General features: G+C 49.6%; 1 protein-coding gene across 1 annotated transcript in view; it reads left to right on the plus strand.

Annotated features, from left to right (window-relative positions):
• RNF17 (ring finger protein 17) overlaps positions 1-21,104 on the plus strand; it is a 3,010,943-nt gene that overhangs the window by 61,439 nt on the left and 2,928,400 nt on the right. The window contains exon 2 of the mRNA XM_078657063.1: positions 11,370-11,476. Coding sequence (XP_078513189.1) covers positions 11,370-11,476 — 107 coding nt within the window. The remainder of the gene's footprint in view (positions 1-11,369; positions 11,477-21,104) is intronic.

The raw sequence follows: 21,104 nt of genomic DNA on the forward strand, positions 1-21,104 counted from the left end.
TCACCTCCTCCACTGGCGTACCATCACGTCGGACAGGTGGGTGCTGCAAATCGTCCGAAGGGGCTACTACCTCCTCTTCGAGGTGACCCCTCCAGCCATGCCTCCGCAGTGCCACCGCATGTCGGGGGATCACTTGCAACTTCTACAGGAGGAAGTTATGGTCATCTTGGCCAAGGGGGGGCCATCGAGCGCGTTCCTGGGCCAGAAGTAGGACGTGGTTGCTACTCCCACTACTTTCTGGTACCCAAGAAGGTCAAAGGAGGCCTATGCCCTATCTTGGACCTCCGGAGCGTCAACGGCTTCCTTTGGAAAGAGAAGTTCAAGATGCTGACTTTAGCTCAGGTCCTAGCTGCCCTGGACCCTGGAGACTGGATGGTAGCGTTGGACTTGCAGGACGCATATTTCCATATCCCCGTCCTGCCGGCCCACCGGCGTAACCTGCGGTTCACAGTAGGCCACGAACACTTTGTTTACCGTGCTCCCCTTTGGCCTTACCAGCGCCCCTCGGGTGTACGCGAAAGTGATGGCGGTGGTCGCAGCTCATCTGCGCAGATCAGGGGTTCCAGTCTTCCCCTATCTCGACGACTGGTTGTTGAAGGCAGGCTTACCCCAGACAGACGTCGGTCACCTCCAGACTACAGCCGACCTCCTGCACCTGCTGGGGTTCTCCATCAATGTGCCGAAGTCACACCTGTGCTCCTCTTCATCGGAGCGGTTCTGGACTCAGCGCAGTTTCAGGTTTATCCTCCCGAACAGCGGGTTTGGGATATTCAGGCTCTGATTCCGACCTTTCAGCCTTTATCCCGAGTCTCGGTCAGGTTGACGCTGCGGCTTCTGGGGCTGATGGCCTCCTGCATCCTTCTGGTGCATCACGCCAGGTGGCGGATGCGGGCTCTGCAGTGGGACCTAAAGTTTCAGTGGCCCCAGCATCAGGGCAACCTGTCCGACCATTTCCGGATCTCGGAGGGCACTGCGAGACAGTTGCCGTGGTGGCTCACAGACCGCGGATGGGTTAGCGGCAGATCCCTCTCCCCACCCCAACCGGAGCACGTAGTAGTGACAGATGCGTCCCTCCTGGGCTGGGGGGGCCACATGGGAGAGGCGGAGATCAGAGGCCTCTGGTCTCCAGCGGAGTCCCGGCTCCACATCAACCTTCTTGAGCTGCGTGTGATCCGTCTTGCACTGAAGGCATTCCTTCCCTCTGTCCGGGGAAGTGTAGTGCAAGTGTTCATGGACAACACCACTGCCATGTGGTACTGCAACAAACAGGGCGGGGTGGGGTCATGGACCCTTTGTCAGGCTCTGCGCCTCTGGCAATGGCTGGAACACCAGGGCGTCACCCTGGTGGTGCACCTGGCTGGTTCCCTGAACGCCAGGGCGGACTAAATCAGCCGCTGGTGCATGATGGACCACGAATGGCGTCTGAACTCTGACGTGGCGCAAGGCCTCTTTAAGCAGTGTGGAAAGCCTTGGTTGGATCTATTCGCCACCGAAGAGAACGTGCAATGTCATCAGTTCTGCGCGTTGGAATTTCCAAGGCGGCACTCGCTCGGAGACGCTTTTCGTCACGAGTGGAGCTGCGGTCTGTTGTCCGTCTTTCCGCCTATACCACTTCTGCCCAGAGTGCTGAAGAAGATCCGGCGCGACCGGGCCCAAGTCATCCTGGTGGCTCCGGACTGGGCACGAAGACTCTAGCATCCCGAGCTACTCAGCATGTCAGTCGATTCCCCCGATTCATCTGCCTCTTCGCCCAAACCTGTCCATTCTCCACCTACATGCCTGGAGATTGAGCGGCGACAGTTGAGGCCATTTGACTTGCCTCCTGAAGTCTGTGATGTGATTCTGGCAGCCAGGCGTCCCTCCACAAAATCGGTATACGCCTGCAGGTGGAACAAATTTGTGGCATGGTGCCCAGCAAAGGCTGTGGATCCACTTTCTGCCCCCCTTTCAGAGGTTCTCCTCTTTCTTCTTTCTCTTGCGCAGCAGGGCTCTGCTCTGGGCACTATCAAAGGCTACCTCTCTGCCATTTCAGCCTTCTTGAGGCTTCCCGATCCGCCTTCTCTTTTCAAGTCCCCGGTTGTAAATAGATTCTTGAAAGGCATCACACACATGTTTCCTCCTGTTCCTTTTGTGATGCCTCAGTGGGACTTGAACCTTGTTCTAACCTATTTGATGTGCGCTCCTTTCGAGCCCCTTCACAATTGCCCTCTTCATCTTCTAACTCTTAAGACTGCATTCCTGGTTGCCATCACCTCTGCCAGAAGCGTGAGTGAGCTCCAGGCTCTATCTTGTAAACCTCCTTTCCTCTCTGTCCACCCGGACAAAGTTGTCTTGAGAACTCGTCCTTCTTTCCTGTCCAAGGTGGTTACAGCCTTTCATATCGGGCAGTCCATCACCTTGCCCACCCTTTTTTCCGCATCCCTCGAAAGAGGAACAGAGGCTCCACCGTCTGGACCCAATACGTGTGCTCTCCTTCTATCTAGATCGCACACGCCAGTTCCGGTGGATGACCAGCTCTTTGTTGGTTACGTGGGCGCTAAGAAGGGACGGGCGGTGCACAAGCAAACCATCTCTCGGTGGGTCGTGTTGTGCATCAAGGTCTGTTACTCCTTGGCGAAAAAGGAGCCTCCTGTTGGGCTGAGGGCCCATTCCACTCTGGCCACGGCGGCTACTACTGCCCTAGGTCAGGGAGTCCCCTTGCAGGACATCTGTCAGGCAGCTACGTGGGCCTCGCTGCACACGTTTGCTAGACACTACTGCCTGGACAGCTAAGTCCAGAGAAATGGCTTTTTCGGCCGTTCTGTTCTCCAGGACTTTCTGGTGTGATCTTGGTTCGCAGACCCACCACCGGGGTTGGTATTGCCGGGTATCTATTCTCCGGGTATCTATTCTAAGGTAAGGAATCTAACACTGACCTATTTCTTTCAGATGCACAAGTTACTTACCTTCGGTAACGATATATCTGTAAGAAACAGTACTTAGTGTTAGATTCCTTACCGCCCACCTATCCTTCCTGTTCTGCGAACCGATATCTTGGGTTAAGGTATCTCCCTTTGAGGGCCCTAGTTTCATGGCACCAGTGTCGGTTTCTAACATGGCTCTGCGTTCCTGGCGGGGAAAGCTATGTACAGAACTGACGTCAGCGCGCAAGGGTGGCATCTTAGTACTCCGGCGTCATCCCGGCGTTCACGACGCCGACGACGGACACCGAGCAGCAGACGCCGCCTACCGACACGCAGGGGTACTACTACGCAAAACTTTCCGGATCCAGTCTGACACCAGGGGATATTCTAAGGTAAGGAATCTCACACTGACTACGGTTTCTTACAGATATATTGTTACCAAAGGTAAGTAACTTGTGCGTCTCGTACATTGTTTTGTTATTGGTTTGTGTATATTTTATTACAATGTTTTATGGTTTGAATTACTTTGTACGATTTTTGATACCTTGATTCGATGTAATTAATAAATTTCGAAGAAGATTAGTCAATATTGTACATCCCTAGATTCGGCTCAGCAATTCCTTTTATCGTTGAGTGTAAATCATATTCCCACTTCTCTTTTTTTTTTGTTAAAAAAAATATAAAGAATTACAGTAGGCCAGCTATAACACCATCAAACACAAATAAAAAGAGGGCTGACACATTTCCTGCATAGATTTGTCCTGCTAGAGTTACTTCTTTTTTTACAGTATTTGTGGTGCAGCCCATGCAATACTGGGTTACAAGTCCCCCGCCCACCCTTCTTTTTTTCCACATGATGGTAAGTGGGCATACTAGAAGGGTTTAGATGCTGTGGCTGCCGGGGCGTTGGTGGACTGGACTGACATCTGGCTTCCCGACCCACAGAGTCTGTGGGTACCACGTCGTTTACCTAGGCTGGGATGCTTGCACTCTCTAGTGGCTGGTCGGGTATAGTCGCAGCTGGAAGCCCCGTCCTTGGCCACGAAAGGAGCAAATGGGAGATCGGAGGTTGCGAGGGGCCATGGAAAAGCCGAAGGACCTGCTGTCCATAAAGTACTCCAGTGCTAAATCAGCCTTTTCTCTGACGAGACATTGCCGTCAAAGGGTATGTCTATAAGCAAGGATTAGACAACCCCTGAAAAAAACAGTTCTCAGCCAGGTATGTTGCCCTGAGGCCACCATTGAGGAAAACGCTCTGTTAGCGAGTTGGCGGTATCAAGTCCACATCTAATCATAAACTTAGCTGTATCTCTCCTGCCAGCAAAAAACTGGTAGCGTATGGCCCGGTCTGCCTCCAGGACCATTCGCAGTGTCTGCTCAACTAAATAGTGGAAAAAGTGCCAAGACAAAGTACCCAATGTAAGTCGAAGGTCATGGTAGACCTGGCCAAAGGTGCAATTTCAGGCCCACTACGATGGAGCCTGGGTGGGTTCTGGTGAAAGTCGGGAAGCCAAAAAGTTGAAAAAGTTTAAGTCCCACTAAAGAAAGGGGCTTTGTCATTTTGGTGGAAGGATAGAAATTTCTTCGAAGTCCCAATTCAGAATGTGACTTTCACATTTGAGGAGAACAATCATCCCCTTGTGCTGCCGCTGATACTGTGACTACTGCTTGGAACTGAAAGCCAGGTGCCTGAGCTCGTGCTTTGGAGAACTCTCGCAAAAAACTTCCTAACAAAATAAGTCTTAATCTATTTTTTAAAGTGCTGGGACCCTTGAGCGGAACAAAGCTGAAGTCTAATCCTATGCTGTGGAATTACTGGTTGGATATTTTTATTGCTGCATCCCTCTGAAGCTCTGGAGGAAGCATTTTCAGAAGTTTCCAAACTTTCTTCCAGTACTCAAACATCCACAGCAGTACACTTCTAAGTCCTTAAGGACATCGGGAGAGACCCCTAGAGACTGATATTGTGTCAGACAGATGCGTGTAGCAGGTTCCAGTCTAGGTTGTTGTTTCTGATTGATTGGGCACTTTAGAAAAAATACCTCTTGCTGCTTGTGTGTCCCTGTACCCATACAGGATGTTAGCCAACTGCCCTTTTGACACCACTTTTTAGGTCTCGGCAACGAGAACTAGTGTCGCCTAGTAAGCTAGCAAGGGACTACAGAGAGGTGGACGAGCCGACCAGGGTCTGTGGACGCGCACAAAGGCAGGCAGGCAGGCAGGCAGGCATGCGCCAGACACACACACAGACAGACAGACACACGCACGCATGCATGCATGCACACACACACACACACACACACACACACACTCTCACACTCTCTCTCTCTCTGCCGCCCCCCCCCCCCCCCCACTCACCGGGCTCTTTCCCTCCGCATCGGGTCAGTCACGGCAGAAGGCAGACTCGTGTCTTCTCCGGCGATCTTCAGCTGATGTGCACGCCCACGCTGCATCGTGCGCGCCCACCACGCTGTTTCACGCCCGTTGATCCTCAGCTTGTGATTACTACTCCTTCTAACCCGGATTCTAAACTACTATTTCTTGGTTCTCTAACTCCACTCTGTTGATTCCTAACAAACTGATACTCAGCACATTTCACAGTCTCGCTTTTGCTTCTCATAAATACAATAAGATTATTTTAAGCAATGTCTACCCTTCTTTTGGTTCTGTGCCTATTATGCTTCTGACTATAGAGTTTTAGAAAGTGTGGTGGAAGATTCAATGATATCAGCGGCGTGCACAGTGCAGAGTGAGTGTGCAGAGGAGTGAGTGTGCAGAGGAGTGAGTGTGCAGAGGAGTGAGTGTGCAGAGGAGTGAGTGCAGAGGAGTGAGTGCAGAGGAGTGAGTGCAGAGGAGTGAGTGCAGAGGAGTGAGTGCAGAGGAGTGAGTGCAGAGGAGTGAGTGCGCAGAGGAGTGAGTGCGCAGAGGAGTGAGTGCGCAGAGGAGTGAGTGCGCAGAGGAGTGAGTGCGCAGAGGAGTGAGTGCGCAGAGGAGTGAGTGCGCAGAGGAGTGAGTGCGCAGAGGAGTGAGTGCGCAGAGGAGTGAGTGCGCAGAGGAGTGAGTGCGCAGAGGAGTGAGTGCGCAGAGGAGTGAGTGCGCAGAGGAGTGAGTGCGCAGAGGAGTGAGTGCGCAGAGGAGTGAGTGCGCAGAGGAGTGAGTGCGCAGAGGAGTGAGTGCGCAGATGGAGTGTGCAGAGGGAGTGTGCAGAGGGAGTGTGCAGAGGGAGTGTGCAGAGTAGTGAGTGCAGAGTAGTGAGTGCACTACTCTGCACACACTACTCTGCACTCACTACTCTGCACTCACTACTCTGCACTCACTACTCTGCAGAGTAGTGAGTGCAGAGTAGTGAGTGCAGAGTAGTGAGTGCAGAGTAGTGAGTGCAGAGTAGTGAGTGCAGAGTAGTGAGTGCAGAGTAGTGAGTGCAGAGTAGTGAGTGCAGAGTAGTGAGTTCAGAGTAGTGAGTAGTGAGTTCAGAGTAGTGAGTAGTGAGTGCAGAGTAGTGAGTAGTGAGTTCAGAGTAGTGAGTAGTGAGTTCAGAGTAGTGAGTAGTGAGTTCAGAGTAGTGAGTGCAGAGTGCAGAGTAGTGAGTGCAGAGTGCAGTGCAGGTGAGTGCAGTGCAGTGCAGGTGAGTGCAGTGCAGTGCAGGTGAGTGCAGTGCAGTGCAGGTGAGTGCAGTGCAGGTGAGTGCAGTGCAGGTGAGTGCAGTGCAGGTGAGTGCAGTGCAGGTGAGTGCAGTGCATTGCAGGTGAGTGCAGTGCAGGTGAGTGCAGTGCAGTGCAGGTGAGTGCAGTGCAGGTGAGTGCAGTGCAGGTGAGTGCAGTGCAGGTGAGTGCAGTGCAGGTGAGTGCAGTGCAGGTGAGTGCAGTGCAGGTGAGTGCAGTGCAGGTGAGTGCAGTGCAGGTGAGTGCAGTGCAGTGCAGGTGAGTGCAGTGCAGGTGAGTGCAGTGCAGTGCAGGTGAGTGGAGTGCAGTGCAGGTGAGTGGAGTGCAGTGCAGGTGAGTGGAGTGCAGTGCAGGTGAGTGGAGTGCAGTGCAGGTGAGTGGAGTGCAGTGCAGGTGAGTGGAGTGCAGTGCAGGTGAGTGCAGTGCAGGTGAGTGCAGTGCAGTGCAGGTGAGTGCAGTGCAGGTGAGTGGAGTGCAGGTGAGTGGAGTGCAGTGCAGTGCAGGTGAGTGGAGTGCAGTGCAGTGCAGGTGAGTGCAGTGCAGGTGAGTGGAGTGCAGTGCAGGTGAGTGGAGTGCAGTGCAGGTGAGTGGAGTGCAGTGCAGGTGAGTGGAGTGCAGTGCAGGTGAGTGGAGTGCAGTGCAGGTGAGTGGAGTGCAGTGCAGGTGAGTGCAGTGCAGGTGAGTGCAGTGCAGTGCAGGTGAGTGCAGTGCAGGTGAGTGGAGTGCAGGTGAGTGGAGTGCAGTGCAGTGCAGGTGAGTGGAGTGCAGTGCAGTGCAGGTGAGTGCAGTGCAGGTGAGTGCAGTGCAGGTGAGTGCAGTGCAGGTGAGTGGAGTGCAGGTGAGTGGAGTGCAGTGCAGTGCAGGTGAGTGGAGTGCAGTGCAGTGCAGGTGAGTGGAGTGCAGTGCAGTGCAGGTGAGTGGAGTGCAGTGCAGTGCAGGTGAGTGCAGTGGAGTGCAGTGCAGGTGAGTGCAGGTGAGTGCAGTGCAGGTGAGTGCAGTGCAGGTGAGTGCAGTGCAGGTGAGTGCAGTGCAGTGCAGGTGAGTGCAGTGCAGGTGAGTGCAGTGCAGGTGAGTGCAGTGCAGTGCAGGTGAGTGCAGTGCAGTGCAGGTGAGTGCAGTGCAGGTGAGTGCAGTGCAGGTGAGTGCAGTGCAGGTGAGTGCAGTGCAGGTGAGTGCAGTGCAGGTGAGTGCAGTGCAGTGCAGGTGAGTGCAGTGCAGGTGAGTGCAGTGCAGGTGAGTGCAGTGCAGTGCAGGTGAGTGCAGTGCAGGTGAGTGCAGTGCAGTGCAGGTGAGTGCAGTGCAGGTGAGTGCAGTGCAGGTGAGTGCAGTGCAGGTGAGTGCAGTGCAGGTGAGTGCAGTGCAGGTGAGTGCAGTGCAGGTGAGTGCAGTGCAGGTGAGTGCAGTGCAGGTGAGTGCAGTGCAGGTGAGTGCAGTGCAGGTGAGTGCAGTGCAGTGCAGGTGAGTGCAGTGCAGTGCAGTGCAGTGCAGTGCAGGTGAGTGCGGTGCAGGTGAGTGCGGTGCAGGTGAGTGCGGTGCAGGTGAGTGCGGTGCAGGTGAGTGCGGTGCAGGTGAGTGCGGTGCAGTGCAGGTGAGTGCGGTGCAGTGCAGGTGAGTGCGGTGCAGTGCAGGTGAGTGCAGTGCAGGTGAGTGCAGTGCTGGTGAGTGCAGTGCAGTGCTGGTGAGTGCAGTGCAGGTGAGTGCAGTGCTGGTGAGTGCAGTGCAGTGCAGGTGAGTGCAGTGCAGGTGAGTGCAGTGCAGGTGAGTGCAGTGCAGTGCAGGTGAGTGCAGTGCAGGTGAGTGCAGTGCAGGTGAGTGCAGTGCAGGTGAGTGCAGTGCAGTGCAGGTGAGTGCAGTGCAGGTGAGTGCAGTGCAGGTGAGTGCAGTGCAGGTGAGTGCAGTGCAGGTGAGTGCAGTGCAGGTGAGTGCAGTGCAGGTGAGTGCAGTGCAGGTGAGTGCAGTGCAGTGCAGGTGAGTGCAGTGCAGTGCAGGTGAGTGCAGTGCAGGTGAGTGCAGTGCAGGTGAGTGCAGTGCAGTGCAGGTGAGTGCAGTGCAGTGCAGGTGAGTGCAGTGCAGTGCAGGTGAGTGCAGTGCAGTGCAGGTGAGTGCAGTGCAGTGCAGGTGAGTGCAGTGCAGTGCAGGTGAGTGCAGTGCAGGTGAGTGCAGTGCAGGTGAGTGCAGTGCAGGTGAGTGCAGTGCAGGTGAGTGCAGTGCAGGTGAGTGCAGTGCAGGTGAGTGCAGTGCAGTGCAGTGCAGGTGAGTGCAGTGCAGGTGAGTGCAGTGCAGGTGAGTGCAGTGCAGTGCAGGTGAGTGCAGTGCAGTGCAGGTGAGTGCAGTGCAGTGCAGGTGAGTGCAGTGCAGTGCAGGTGAGTGCAGTGCAGGTGAGTGCAGGTGAGTGCAGTGCAGTGCAGGTGAGTGCAGTGCAGGTGAGTGCAGGTGAGTGCAGTGCAGTGCAGGTGAGTGCAGTGCAGGTGAGTGCAGGTGAGTGCAGTGCAGGTGAGTGCAGTGCAGGTGAGTGCAGGTGAGTGCAGTGCAGGTGAGTGCAGTGCAGTGCAGGTGAGTGCAGAGTGGTGTGTATTGACAATGTAAATGACAATGCCATTTATTTATGATTTAAAGGAAAAAAAAGAAATGTCATGAGCAATGCCAATAGCTCTACCTTTAATGATGCCGAGACCATTGCATTGTAAATGCTTGTTTGTCTTAGGTAAACATGGGAGCGGGCCCAACCCTTCAGGTTCCTCAGACGTCTCAAATAGAAGGTGCAATAGTGTTCTTCCACAGTTCCAGAATGCGTTCTAAGGAGGGTGCCTGGGGGTGACACATTTATGGTTAGCACCAGCTAGTGGGCGGGGGTAACTCATGAGCCCTTCCTAACCAATGGGGTAAATGTTCCTGGGGTGACCCTACCCACTTTGTCAGTAGTACTTGTTTGCATTACTACAAATAGGCCCACAGCGCTCTGTGCCAGGGCAATGCCATGAAGTTCTAAGCCACTTTAAGCTTGGGCTCTGAGAGCTGGGGGTGTGTTTGGGAAGGTATTATGAAAATCACCAGTGTCCGCCCACTAATACTAAAATTTAGTATGAAGCAAGTCCTAGTCCCACAAAAGAACAGGAGATGGAAGCATAGTAGGGCAAAAGCAGAGTTCTTCAGCAACCAGACAGGGTGTGAAACAGAATTGTGTTACTGCCCCATTTGATCCCTTTCAAGAGCACAAACGTTTTGCATGTGTCTCAGACAGACTTGGCAGCCTGGGTTTCCTATTTCACTATACTAATTTACCACTAATCTTTTATGGGTTCTGGAGAAGTGTGCTACTCGCTAAAAAAGCGGCTTCCGAACCCCCATCAGGGGTAACAAGCACGATATAAATGCAAACCTTTTTTCCCTCTTCTATCCCTCCGCTATCCTTCTGAATCCAAACAACTGACTAACCTATCCAACACTCAAATTACTTTCATATTTCACTATACTAATAAGTACTAATCCTTCTTAGGTTCCGGAGTAGCATGCTACTGGCCGAAAAAGCCCCTCAACGCCTCGTCAGGGGTAGTCAGCGCTGCATAATGCAATTACAGTACAATACAAGAGGAACAGTAAGCCCCACTCTTAAGCTCCGTCATCATCCCTGGCCATTCATGTTGCCTTCCCACCCCTCCCCCCCCTTTATTGGTGGATATACGTTTGAAGAAATTTGGGAAGCTGAAGGGTTTTGGACCGTTGGACACTATTGGAAACTCCAAGATGGGTTACCTCATAGAGGGTGGCACATTGATCTCCTTTAGTTCCTTACAGTTTGACTATCCTCTACATAATGACCAGTATTTTAAATGCTTGCAATAGCAACACATCTGGCAGGCGGAGAAGGTCGTACTGGACGACTTCCTGGACTCTGCGCCATTGGAAGGGAGATTTCTCCAAGGTGAGATAGCTGGGAAAGTGGTCTCGTAGACGTTTAAGACTATTCTCAGTAACGTCCCGGATATCCTGATGAAACTGAAGGCAACATGGGAAGGGGGGGGGAAATTAAACAGCACAGATTGGGAGGCAGCCCTGATGCACCCAGGGGAGGTGGCACTCAAGACCTGCCTACAGCGTATTCAGTTTAAGTTCCTACACACGATACACTATGATATGGCCGTTTACATAAATTTGGTAGGGCAGAGGCCCTTAATTGTCTGAGATGTGGGGTGAGGCTGGTTCATTCATGTACACAATGTGGTCTTGACCCCTGATCAGTTCATATTGGACTACTGTAGTGGAGGAACTTAATAAGATACTGAGTGAATGCCTGCCAGTAGACCCCAAATTTGTGAAAACGTCGGAAAGGCAAGGAGAAGGCACTCCACAGGAGAAAAAGCAAGGAGAAAGAAGTGATAACGAGGGAAAAGCAAGGAGATGGCACTCAAAAATGGGGAAAAAAGCAATGAAAATGAGGGAAAAGCAAGGAGAAGACGGGAGGAAGGGTGATGCAGCAGCAGGGGGTGAGCTGGGACTGGGACCTGCAGTGAAACTAAAGTTGCATAATGTAGATCAGCAGTATGTGCTATGCCTTTTATCTTACAGAAATGTAAACTATAATTGTAGGAAATTAAGGTAACTGTGACACTATCTAGTCATGCTAGTCTATGAAGAGAAACATGATTTTTTTTGTAAATAGATGACTGAAAAAGCAAACCTGTATTCGATCAACAGTTTTTAGTTGTACTGGGGAGGCAGCAGTGTTTAACAAGTTTATTTAATAGGATTGCTAATTTAAATGCCAGATTGTGCTTAATGTAATCCTTCTTTTTTATGATTTTAGAACTTGATTTTTTAGAAAAGCATCAGGATTTTCAGTGCGGGCACCTGTATTGTGAATTGTGCTTAGCTGCAGTACAGGAATTTACTTCTGCGTGTCCTGCTTGTGGGGTAAGGCTTAATCTTGAATTTAATTAGATTAGGGAGGAAAAGGACATAATCCAAATGTTTAATAAAGTCAGTAAAAATGTCTCAATGCATGTTGCCGTTCATGTTGGTGAAACTTGTTTTGGGAAATGGTTAACATATGAATTTATTTAACCCGTTCGATGCATCGGACGGCCCCCAGCCGTCCGATGTCACGGTGGGCGTGTGCGGAGGACGGCTGGGGGCCGTCCGTACCACACCCACTCATTATTTCTCCTGCACCGCGGCGTAATTTGCGCCGCGGTAAACGGGTTAATATGCTAAGTATTGATCTTCCGTGTTCGCACTACTCTTAAAACAGATGAAGTTTATCCTTATGCATGGCAACTTTTCGGTGCATCCGAAGGTTAACCCCTTCCGTGCGCGGGGAATTCCCGCGCTGTGCGGCGTTTCCATTAGTGGGCGGGGATTCGGACGACCGGGGGCCGTCCTGTGCACACGTCCACCGTGACGCGTGACAGCTCCCGGCCGTCACGAGCATGGAAGAGGCTAAGGAAAACAGTTTTACAAAAACATTCTTTATATTAAATAGAAGTATAGAACAATGGGATTGAGAGTTCCTGTGGAACTAATAATCTACGTTCACGGTTGGTTTAAAGGTTTTCCTCTTGGTCCTTTTACCCTTGTTCCTAAGGCAGTGTTTACAGGATGCCGGGAGTAGTCTTGGTGAACAGTTATTTACTACATGTAACCAAGTTGCTCTCTGTGTATGCTTGATTGTCAGGCCTACTGCATGAAGAGAGTCCCACGGTACATAAAATAGCAGTTATTTATATATATATATATATATATATATATATATATATATATATATATATAACCTACTGGCGGTCGCCAGTAGGTATATATAGTTAGGACCTAGTTTCCATAGGAAATCCGCAACATTCTATTGAGAATAACTTTGGCGCCGGTTGAGGAATTTGCATGTAATTTTCCAAACTTTAGGCCAGCTCCGCTCTGCTCCTTCCCTGAAAGTGTCGGGGGGATTCGTCAAGCGGGGCCGAGAAAAAAGGGGGGTCCCAAAACGTGTTTTCCCCATGTTAATTTTCATAGGACGTTCAGACACGGCTACAGCCCGAACCGCTGAATGGAATTACACCAAACTTGGCAAAATGGTATGGACTGGTACGCAGAAGTGCCTTTTGTTTAAATGGTGTAAATCCCTCCAGTAGTTCCTGAGAAAATCAAAAGGAAAAAAATATATATATCTGGGAGGAGCCTAACCACACATCTCATCGTGAGATCTGATTGGCTGTCAGCACTTCATCCAAGAAGTGTTGGCAGCCATCTTGGGACCAATATACATGATAGCACCTCATTAAAAAGCATTGCAGTTAATAGAAGGTTTTAGGACTTTGGTTACATTATAAATCATTTGTTGATGGTACCATACTCATTTTAGGAATTCTGGTGTGTTCTAAGGTGATTTTACCATGTGAAAAAGCCTTCTGCTGGGATATCATGAATCATGTTTGAAAGAAAACTATTATCTCATGCTTTTCCCACAGTGATTTGGAAGGGGATCTATAAGCTAAACTGAAAGCATATTTTCTGTAAATTCACAATATCTTTCTCAGTCATGTGAGAATGATGTCTGACATTCTCAGTAAAACATGTACATCCAACAAGGACAGAGACTGTCAGTTGATTCCTTTGTGTTCTACTGCAGCCTCCTAGAGTGTTCTAAAGAACAACTAGAGCGCGAATAGTCGTACTTATTACAAAGGTATGGCACACCTGAAGCCATCTTGATTGGAATAAAGTGGTAACTCTTAAAACATTTAATTTAAAAAGGAACAAAATGAGGGGGTATATTTTGCCATAGAAAGTATGATTAGTGCTGCAGAAAGAAAAATTAGGGCACATTTTCAGTGACTTCTCAAATCATCTTCTATTTCATTAAAAAAATTCTGACATCCAGTCTCCCAAGATGGCCACCAGAGACAAAAGAGCCCAAATATCACCCAGATGTAGCCCAAGTATAGCCCAATGACAGAATGTCCCAGAGTGTTCTAAAGAACAACTAGAGCGCTAACAGTCTTACTTATGACAAAAGTATGGCACACCAGAAGCCATCTTGATTGGAATGAAGTGGTAAGTCTGAAAACATTGAATTTAAAAAGGAACAAAATGAGGGGGTTCATTTTGCCATAGAAAGTATGATTAGTGCTTCAGAAAGAAAAAATAGGGCACATTTTGAGTGACTTCTCAAATCCTCTTCTATTTCATTAAAAAAAATTCTGACATGCAGACTGCAACATGCACTTTGAATACCAGCAGCAGACTTCACTGGTGAGCAGTAGCTTTACTACAGTGATCTAATGAACAACTAGAGTGCTAACATTCAGAATTTATGGCAAATGTTTGACACATCTCAATGCCTTCTTGATGGAACCAAAGTAAACAAGCATTGGAAATGCAATAGATCTCGCCCTCGTTTAAGTTAAAGCCATTCTGTTTGTAATGAGGTGGCTTTTTAGCTTTGCTTTTATTAGTGTTTTTAAAACGTTCATGTAAATAACATGCATATGTATGCATATATGTATGCATGCATTTATATTTGTATTTATATAGATATGCAGATTATATATGTTTATATATGTATGTGTGTATATATATATATATATATATATATATATATATATATATATATACATACATATATATAAATGCATATATATGTGTAGAGAGGTAGAGACTAGTAGAGAGGTAGAGACTAGTAGAGAGTACAGAGTGAGTAGTAGAGAGTAGTAGTAGAGAGTAGTAGAGAGTAGTAGTAGAGTGAGTAGTAGAGTGAGTAGTAGAGTGAGTAGTAGAGTGAGTAGTAGAGTGAGTAGTAGAGTGAGTAGTAGAGTGAGTAGTAGAGTGAGTAGTAGAGTGTAGTATTGAGTAGTAGAGAGTGAGCAGCAGAGAGTGAGCAGCAGAGAGTGAGCAGCAGAGACGTTGCCGCCAAAGGTAGCACCAAAGGCCTTCGCTCCACGGTCGGTCACCGAAGCGCCCGTACCAGTGTCCACGGCGCAGAAGCCTTCGCAGCCGCTTGGAAGCTTGAAATCTCGACAACCCTCGGTGGAGGAGCAGTCGGAACACTATATCGACGCCGACACCGGGAAACTCACCCTCTACATGAGGAAGATCACGGCAACCCAGCCTTTGGAGTCCTACAGGATTCCTTTGAAGCGCAAGAAGCCTGCTGCGGAATCCCCTGTTCTGGTGGAGCCTCTTGCTACACCGACTCCACGAGTGGCTACACCCTCACCCACTTATTCGGATGTGGAGGGTGGGGATGGTGATGACGAGGAGTATGGCTTTCCTGCCAACACTGATCCTGAGGATCACAACGACTCATGTACAGTTGCAGGTGACCCAGGGGACCAGCACACTGCCCAGGACCCTCAAGTGTACGCTGTCAAGACCTCTCCTACCGAGGATTCAGCTGCATTTAATGCTCTCATTGAGAGGGCGGCTAAAAACCACGACGTGGACCTCCACACTGACCCTATCGAAGTGGACTTCCTTTTTGATACCTTTTCCACTGCAGAAAAGACTGTCAAGACTCTCCCCATGCTGAAGGGAGTTCTCAAACATGCTGCAGACATTTTTAAGGAACCCACACGGGCCAGGGTGGTCAACCCTAGGATTGAAAAAAAATATAGGCTGGCGACCCCCACCTACATCAGAGGCCAGTTGCCATTGGACTCTCTGGTCGTCTCTAATGCCCGGAAGAGGGCGAACTCACAAACCACTGGTGATGCTCCTCCCCCCGACAAGGAATCTAAAGTGCTGGAGGCATCAGGGAAGAGGGTGGCGGCTCAAGGGGCCAATATCTGGCGTATCTCTAACACTCAGGCGCTACTAGCCAGATATGACAGGGCGCACTATGACACACTAGAGACCCTGTTGCAACATCTTCCAGATCAGTATAAAGAGGCAGCTGAGATGCTTATTCAGGAAGGGAAGCTTATCTCCAACGCTTCCATTAAGTGTGTACTGGACGTGGCGGACACCGCGGCCAGAGCCATTAACACCAGTGTCATGTTGAGACGTCAGGCCTGGCTCAGGATCTCCGGTTTCAAGCCGGAGATACAAACTACCATCCTCAATCAGCCAGTAAACCCCGATAGGTTATTTGGTCCTGAGGTGGATACAACCTTAGACCAGATAAAAAAGGATACCGAAACTGCTAAATCCATGGGGGCTCTCCAGTCCCAGCAGTTTCTGGGCAGCACTTTTCGTCGCTCAGGCAATAGAGGTGTTTCCAGAGGCCAGATGTCCCAGCAAACGCAATACGATAAAGGTGGGGCGTAGTCCTCTTACACCAAGCAGAGTAGAGGCGGCTATCGGGGCAACAGCACCAATGGCAGAGGTTGTGGAAACAACAACTCCCGCTCCTCCGCCACCAACAAACAGTGACGCCCTGTCGCTGCCCCCCGACCATACTACACCTGTCGGGGGGAGACTCCAGCCGTTCCTGCCCGTCTGGAAATCCATCACCACAGACAGGTGGGTCAGGAAACTTATCCAGTTTGGTTATTGTTTGGAGTTAACATCCACTCCACCCAACATGCCACCACACCACCGTCCTATGTCCACAGAGCATTTGCACTTATTGCAGCAGGAGGTACTCGTCATGCTGCAAAAAGGGGCAATCGAGCTCGTGCCGGTGGAGGAAGAAGGCACGGGAGTGTACTCCCTGTACTTCTTAATCCCAAAAAAGGACGGATCCCTCAGACCCATACTGGACCTCGGACCCCTGAACCAGTACATTCTATCAGAACACTTTCATATGCTCACACTGCAGCAGGTTCTCCCGTTGCTCAATCAGGGAGACTTCCTCGCAACCTTGGATCTCAGGGATGCCCATTTCCACATTCCACTGCATCCATCACACAGAAAATACCTCCGGTTCACTATTCAGGGTCGGCATTATCAGTTCAAGGTCCTGCCTTTCGGGGTGACCACAGCACCCAGGGTGTTCACGAAATGTCTGGCGACAGTAGCTGCGCACCTCAGGAGGCAGAAAGTTCACGTTTACCCTTATCTGGACGACTGGCTTGTCCAAGCAAAGTCGGCCCAGCAGTGCGCCGCCAACATGTCCCACACCATTTACCTCCTTCACGATCTGGGATTCTCACTAAATTATCCCAAGTCGCACCTTCAACCGGCCCATGTGCGGCAATATCTGGGTGTGACGATCAATACTCTGGCAGCCACGGCTCAGCAACTTCTGTGAGGATCGACAGCATTCAGTCGCTGCTCCGGAAGTTCAAATCGCAACACTTGCTTCCCGCAAGAGTGTTCATGCAGTTGATAGGCATGATGGCCTCCTGCATCTTCATAGTCCCGCACGCGAGACTACATATGCGTCCGCTCCAAGAATGCTTGGCTCATCAGTGGACTCAGGGACAGTTGAGCGACCTAATGTTGGTGACCGGTCGGGCATACAGCTCTCTGCATTGGTGGAATCCACACAACCTTTGCAAGGGCCGACCATTCCAAGAGCCTGTGCCACAGATTATCCTGACGACAGACGCATCTCTCCAGGGATGGGGAGCTCATGTGCTCCACTACACAGTGCAGGGACTATGGACAACGCAGCAGAATAGGATGCACATCAACTACCTAGAACTGATGGCAATCTTCATGGCATTGAAGGCATTCAAAGTACATCTGTGCAACAAAGTCGTGTTGATCCGGACGGACAACATGACGGCCATGTACTACATTCAAAAGCAGGGAGGAACACACTCTCCACAGTTGTCTCATCTGGCTCAGGGCATGTGGAAGTGGGCCATTCAGAGGAACATCTTCCTCATGGCGGAACACCTCTCGGGCAAGGACAATCAGATGGCGGATCTGCTCAGCAGGTACAGCCACCAGATGCACGAGTGGGAGATACATCCATCAGTACTCCGCCCGTACTTCCAGCAGTGGGGTCATCCAGAGATAGACCTGTTTGCCACAAGGGAAAACGCAAAATGCCAAAGCTTTGCCGCCAGGTTCCCTCACCCACAGTCGCAGGGCAATGCGATATGGATGAACTGGTCAGGCAGATTTGCTTACACTTTTCCCCCAGCACCTCTCATACCGCTGGTGGCACGAAAGCTAAAGCAACACTCGATGACACTCATCCTGGTTGCTCCAACGTGGGCACGCCAACCATGGTACACCACTTTTCTAGAACTCTCCGTGGTACCGCATCCAAGGCTGCACCTCACACCCAGGCTTTTGACGCAGAGACGTGGCGAAATTCAGCATCCAGACCCGCAACAGCTCCACCTGGCGATCTGGCTCCTGAAGTCTTAGAGTTTGGCTACCTTGACTTGCCTCCTGAATGCATGGATATCATACGGGAGGCTAGAAAGCCCACCACCAGGGCCTGCTATGCAGCAAAATGAAAGCGGTTTGTCATTTACTGTACTGACCACAACATCAACCCGCTAGATGCATCCATTCCCAACATCATCTGTTATTTGTTACATCTTTACAAATGCAATCTAGTATATGCTTCCATTCGGATACACTTATCCGCCATAGCGGCTTATCTCCAAAACAGGCAGCACCTCTCCGTTTTCAGAGTGCCTGCCATCAAAGCCTTCCTGGAAGGACTTAAACGGGTCATCCCTCCCAGGACCCCTCCAGCTCCTCTATGGAACCTCAATGTGGTCCTCACCAGGTTGATGGGCCCACCTTTTGAGCCTCTGCATTCCTGTGAGATTCAGTTCTTAACATAGAAAGTGGCGTTTCTCATTGCCATTACGTCTCTGCGACGTGTTAGTGAGCTGCAGGCGCTCACTGTACAAGAGCCATTCATACAGATTCACTCCAACAGGGTGGTGCTGCGCACTAACCCTATATTTCTTCCTAAAGTGGTTTCGCAGTTCCATGTCAATCAGACCATTGAGCTGCCCGCGTTCTTTCAAAACCCAGAGACAGTGGCAGAAAGAATGCTCCACACTCTTGATGTCAAACGAGCTTTGATGTACTACATCGAGAGGACAAAGGATTTTAGGAAGACGCAACAACTCTTTGTTGCCTTTTCAGCCCAGCACAAAGGCAACCCCATTTCCAAGGCAGGGATAGCCAGGTGGATCGTTAAGTGTATTCAGATTTGCTATCACAAGGCTAAGCGCACTTTAACGGTCCCCCCTAGAGCCCACTCCACCCGCAAGTTGGGGGCCTCCATGGCTTTTCTTGGTAATATCCCTTTGGAAGACATTTATAGAGCAGCCACATGGTCTACCCCACACACATTTACTAAACACTACTGATGTGCACTCCAAGCAGCTGTAGTGCAGGCTGTTCTAAAGACACTTTTTCAGACATCTGCAGCTGGCACCGGCGGCCGCCGTTAATGGAGGGACTGCTATTTATTCTATGCTATAGATATGAATTCAGCAGCCCACATGCCTCAAACTGAATATGCTACTTACCAGTATCCATCTGTTCTTGGCATGTAGGGCTGCTGACATTCATATCGCCCGCCCTCCTCCCCGGCGCCTGTAGCGGCTGCAGAATTTACACTTATTCTTAGCATGGTCATCGCTCACACTGTTACACTCCATCTTCGCCACAATGGCTAAAAACAATCTGGGGATGGAGTCGATGCCCATGCGCACTGTAGTCCAGGGGAGGAGCCACCTATCTCGTGATACTTCGAAGACTCTTCCAGGACAACAATGTGCAATCATCCGGACCCAACACTAGGCGGCGATCTATGCTATAGATATGAATGTCAGCAGCCCTACATGCCAAGAACAGATGCATACTGGTAAGTAGCATATTCAATGCACAGCGGTTCTACAAGCGGAGACGCACTGAAGCATCCGTTGCAGACACATGTGCAGTACTTACGTTATGTCCCAACCCCATCTACACCTAATACCAGCGATTGGTGCTGTTATAAAAATTGGCTCACTATTTCCAATTCATATCATCATTTCATTACGTGATATTTAATAAATGCTGCTCAAAAAATGGTCAAGTAGGCCTGATTGCATGTATTATGTTGTGTGTTGTCTAATGTGTTTGGACTAATAGGGACAGTACAACCTGATAACAGTACTTCATTACACAGGGCATACTTATATGTTCTGAAGAAACCTGTATTGGCCTAACAGCGAGGGTTTATGCAGGTTGACATTCATCAGGGTGAAAGGTCACTAATCCTCTCAAAACACCCTCCTCAATTGTTTTTAATCACCCCAAAGGCACTCAACATTTCAAGGAAACTGCGGTGTTCTTCAGGTATTTTTATTCTACTGGTTAGACACCGTTTGATTAATATCATAAGTGCTCCCTGGAATATGCTAAGCCCATCCTGGTGGATGGGGACCAGCACGAGACCCGACAGTGAAGCATGATGCTAATAGTTTGTGAGTGTCTGAAAAAAAACAAAAAAAAACCTCACTGAGGCTTTGAGTTTTGAGTTCACATGGGCAGAGATTTAGGGTACCTAAATATAACAACATTTAGGGAGACAGTATCCTGTATTCCAGCAAAAACCTCTCTACCCTCCCCAGAATAATAAGGAACCCTCAGATTTGTAAAAGTTTTGAAGAATAGTCATTCACAGAGTCTGTCGAACATTGCATCAAATTGTCTAAACTGTTTCTATCCCACTCTGAACACTTGTCATGTAGATCTTCCCCCAAAGAGTTTGATACAATCTATCTATATAGATAAAATTGTAACTGTTTGTTTGTTCAAAATCTCAAATCTCCGAAAGTTCTTCACCGATTGCTTTGAAATTTTGACACAACGTTGCATTCGAATACGCGCATGTTTTTATATACACAACGTTGGATTCGAATACGCGCGTGTCGAATACATGCGTGTTTTTAATCGAAAGGACAGACACACAAAAATGTCAGTGTGCGTTTGATAAAAATCTGAAATCTATGAAAGTTCTTTACCGGTTGCTTTGAAATTTTGACACAACGTTGAATTTGAATAAGCGCGTGTTTGTATATACACAGCGTTGGATACGAATATGCGTGTCAAATACGTGCATGTTTTTAATCTGAAGGACGAACAGACCCTATCGAGTGGGTTGCTGCGCAACAACTACAATAGACGAATAGAGACAATAGTCTACATATATTAGGATGGACAGTTGGTGTCAGGATGGCAGACTGGGAAGTGGGTGGAGGGAGGGGGGAGGAGTTGATTCACTTGGCAACATTAAGAAAGGACGCATTGAGACAATAGTCTACATATATTAGGATGGACAGTTGGTGTCAGATGGCAGACCAGGAAGTGGGGGGAGGAGCTGGTTCACTATGCAACATTAGCGCTTGTTTATATACACACAACCTTGGTTTCGAATACATGCGTGTCCAATATGGCGTGTTTTTAATCGAAAGACCGCACAGACCCTATCGATTTGGTTGCTGCGCAACAAATACACGGACGCATATAGACAATAGTCTTCATATATTAGGATGGACAGTTGGTGTCAGGATGACAGACTGGGAAGTGGGTGGAGGGGGGGGGAGGAGTTGGTTCACTTTGCAACCCGAACAGACCCTATCGATTTTGGTTGCTGCGCAACAAATACAAGGGACCCATATAGACAATAGTCTACATATATAAG

The sequence above is a fragment of the Lissotriton helveticus genome, chromosome 8 (genome assembly GCF_964261635.1).
Source record: "Lissotriton helveticus chromosome 8, aLisHel1.1, whole genome shotgun sequence".
Classification (NCBI taxonomy): Eukaryota; Metazoa; Chordata; class Amphibia; order Caudata; family Salamandridae; genus Lissotriton; species Lissotriton helveticus.